At 43.8% G+C, this 3,757-nt stretch overlaps 1 protein-coding gene across 1 annotated transcript in view; it reads left to right on the forward strand.

Annotated features, from left to right (window-relative positions):
- Positions 1-411: 411 nt before the first annotated feature.
- Positions 412-3,757, forward strand: part of LOC109469451 (alpha-1,3-mannosyl-glycoprotein 4-beta-N-acetylglucosaminyltransferase C-like) — a 10,484-nt gene continuing 7,138 nt past the window's right edge. Inside the window, exons 1-2 of the mRNA XM_019767971.1 lie at positions 412-465; positions 615-711. Of these exons, the coding sequence (XP_019623530.1) occupies positions 412-465; positions 615-711 (151 nt within the window). The remainder of the gene's footprint in view (positions 466-614; positions 712-3,757) is intronic.

The following is a 3,757-nucleotide window of genomic DNA, read 5'->3' on the forward strand; positions in this document are numbered from 1 at the left end:
AGGGGACTGACCAGTGAAAAGGCTGCTAGAAGCGTGATGTAGCCAGGCTAGGGGACTGTCCAATGAAAAGGCTGCCAGAAGCGTGATGTAACCAGGCTAGGGGACTGGCCAATGAAAGTGCTGCTAGAAGCGTGATGTAGCCAGGCTAGGGGACAGGCCAATGAAAAGGCTGCTAGAAACGTGATGTAGCCAGGCTAGGGGACAGGCCAATGAAAAGGCTGCTAGAAACGTGATGTAGTCAGGCTAGGGTACTGGCCAATGAAAAGGCTGCTAGAAGCGTGATCTATTCAGGCTACCAATGACGTTTACTCAGGTACCGAACTTCAGAACGAGACCGCACACGGCGACCTCCAGAAAGCGGTCCAGACTTGTGAACTCCAGAGAGAAATGCTGATAGACTCTTTAGCCACCATGAACGACACACTGCGCAGAGAAAAGGCCAAACTAAAACGGTCCACAGAGCAGGTAAAGGAGAGTACATTATGGAAAGAAATAAAGGTTGATTAAAGTGAGAGGCAACTCATTAGAACCATTACACATTTACATTAGATAAAGTTATTACAGATCAGATTATACAAATGAGACAAAATATTTCTTGACATTTTGCACTACAGAAGGATACTACCTCACCCCCTCCAGCCAAACCGGGCAGACAGACTTTAGCTGACACCGACTCAGTACTGATAGCGGGCAGGCATCGTCAACACAAAGGTATTTTGAGAAATCCGTAAATAATTTCAAAAAACATTCAAATCAGGTTGGTAAACGAAGTTCTTTGATCACAACCATAAATTTATTTTTTTTTACGAGCCGACGTTTCGATGACCGTCTGTCATCTTCATCAGGGCAATTCTGACTGGTTTACTGTGCACTGACGCTAGATGTTACTTGGTGCATAGTGCACTAAAGGTGTAACAGTGCACTACTGTGGACCATGTAACACCTTTAGCGCACTATGCACCAAGTAACATCTAGCGTCAGTGCACAGTAAACCAGTCAGAATTGCCCTGATGAAGACGACAGACGGTCATCGAAACGTCGGCTCGTGAAAAATAAATGGTTGTGATCAAAGAACTTTGCTATTCGTATTTTGAGAATGTTTTCAAATCTCCAAGCAGATCTTTCGGTGGCAAAATTCGTGACCAACCGACAAGACACTATCAATTCAACCAATTCTTGAACACTCTCTGGCGCCTATGGCCAGTTTGACAGTGTCTTGCTGATTGGTTGCGACTTTGTCAGACACCGAAAAAATCTGTTTTGAGATTAGACGCATGCATTTGGAATTCCATCTCAATCAGATTAAGCGTCCTTTTTTTTACCACTGAGCGACTGAAATTTCATGTATGTGACCCTTGATTTTATATTTGGGATCACCTGTATGATGTATTTGGCGTCGTGTGGTGTAGTGGCAGAGCTTTCGACTATGAAGCGGGGAGACCCGGGTTCGATTCCGAGTCGTACCCGGGACATGTCTGGACATTGGACATGCGCCCTGACGTTGTGCCTTTGGGAAAGACACTTTACACGAATTTCCTCACTCCACCCAGGTGTGAATGGGTACCTAACTTCGGTTGGGAAAAGTCGTATTGAAGTCACCTTGTGGCGCCGAATGGCAGCCACACAGACCCTTGCGACAGTTCCACCTTATGTGATACCCTGTATCAATTCAGCTTTAAAAAGGCTGCGACTGCACGGGAATTGTTTGGACAATAAAAACCATTTATTATTATAATTTTATTATTATTATTATCATTATGATGCCAAGGGATGATTTAAAGGCAACACATGCAATTTTATGGTGGCTAAACAAAAATATTTTGGATGAGCGCATCTGTCTAATATTGACAATTATTGCCATTTATTTGTGTATATTGCGCGTTATGAAGACACCCAATGCAGTTTTGCGATTTCAGTGCAGTTGACCTGAATTTTCAACGTCAAATTTCTGAAGCTGTTTCGTTGTCCTGAAATTTCACCTTTTTTTACGGTGTCGCTCAGTGCAAGGCCAATTATTTTTTGCCACTTCTAGGGCTAGAGGTATAGAACAGCAACTCTTCTCCCTGAGTCAGAAACATCATGATTGAGACGAGCCCAATTTCTCACAACTGATCCAATAGGAGAAGCAGGGGTTACGGGGCTGGTCGGGAAAATTCCCTACCCCTTTTTTTAGACTATAATGGTTTGTTCCACTTCCACTCACGTGGGTTCTTTAACGTGCTTGAGGTGTGTCTCTCCTCAAACACGTGACCTCCATTTTAACGTCCCATCCGATAAGACGCCCCTAACCGAAGCTAGGTACTCATTTTCACCTGAGTGAAGTGGGGATAGTCGTGTAAAGTACCTTTCCCAATGGTACAACGTCGCGGCGCATGTTCGGACTTGTTCGGGTACGACCCGGAATCGAACCCGGTTCTCCCCGTTTCATAGTCCAGTGATGTACCACTACACCACCCGACACAAAATCATTATTTCATGCCTGAGGCTATTGACAGGATCGTCCTGTCAATAGCAGAAAATATTGCACTGCTGACAGGACGATCCTGTCAATAGCAGAAAATACTGCACTGCTGACAGGACGATCCTGTCAATAGCAGAAAATACTGCACTGCTGACAGGACCATCCTGTCAATAACAGGAAATACTGCACTGCTGACAGGATCGTCCTGTCAGCAGTGCCATTTTTGACACTATTGACAGGATCGTCCTGTCAGCAGTGCCATTTTTGGCACTATTGACAGGATTTTTTAAATCTTCCATTTTGGGCTGTATTGACATGATTTCTTCATGTTTTAATTTTTTTTAACCATGTTTTCATTTTTTTTCAGTCAGAAGGCATATGCTACTGTACTGTAGATTAGGCGTTTCACGATGGCGGCTATCATCGCGTTAACAGCTAGTTATTATCATTACAGAGTACTCCAGCAGATACATGTCAAAACTAGACATGCTCAAAATATAAATATAGGCGAATTTCACGCATAAGCTGTCTGAAATACGAAGGCAGTTGTGTTTACATAGTTTTTCGAGTAAACAGGCGGGCAAACTTTTTGCGAGCTGTGATTGGCCAAAAATCCCCCCCCCCCCGGCCCGATCGATACGTCTGCTTGGATCCTTGCATGACAATGGAATCTAAAACCGGCATTGGAAAGGGCATCCACAAATTCTATGGCATTGTCTGTATAGTTGAAATTTATGTTATGTACCAGTAGATGCCATACTTTGTACGCTGTACTATTGTTGTGCAATATAGTTATCATTTATGTCTCCTCAATATTGGAACAGGACTCCTACCCGGCCTGAACAACTCTACTCTACTCTACTCTACTCTACTCTAATATGATGATGACATTACGCAATACAGTTCTTCTACAACTGACTGGACAGGAGGACCTAGAAGTAACAGTGACTATTTACGATTTAGATCTATTTAGTCTCCACCAGACTCTTTTGAAGTCTGAATAAATTGTAGAAATCGGCATAAAAAGAGTATAGCTAGCCAGGGGAGTTGGTCGGCCATAGAGGGTCGACTTTTTATTTTTTTCTACTATTTATTCAGCCTGCAAAAGAGTCTGGTGGAGACTACGCAGGGAATACCGTACTGTTGTGTTGCCCGCCTACTCGGCTGATCGGAGACCCCAGGGCCTGGGGGACCCCTTCACTCATCAGTAAGCTATCACCTTGGGGTCCCCTCATGGACCAAGCAACACACGTCTATACTTAAATAACTGAAGGAAGTCAATTTGCTGGAATTCGT

Source organism: Branchiostoma belcheri, unplaced genomic scaffold (genome assembly GCF_001625305.1).
Source record: "Branchiostoma belcheri isolate BF01 breed outbred unplaced genomic scaffold, Haploidv18h27 scaffold203, whole genome shotgun sequence".
NCBI lineage: Eukaryota > Metazoa > Chordata > Leptocardii > Amphioxiformes > Branchiostomatidae > Branchiostoma > Branchiostoma belcheri.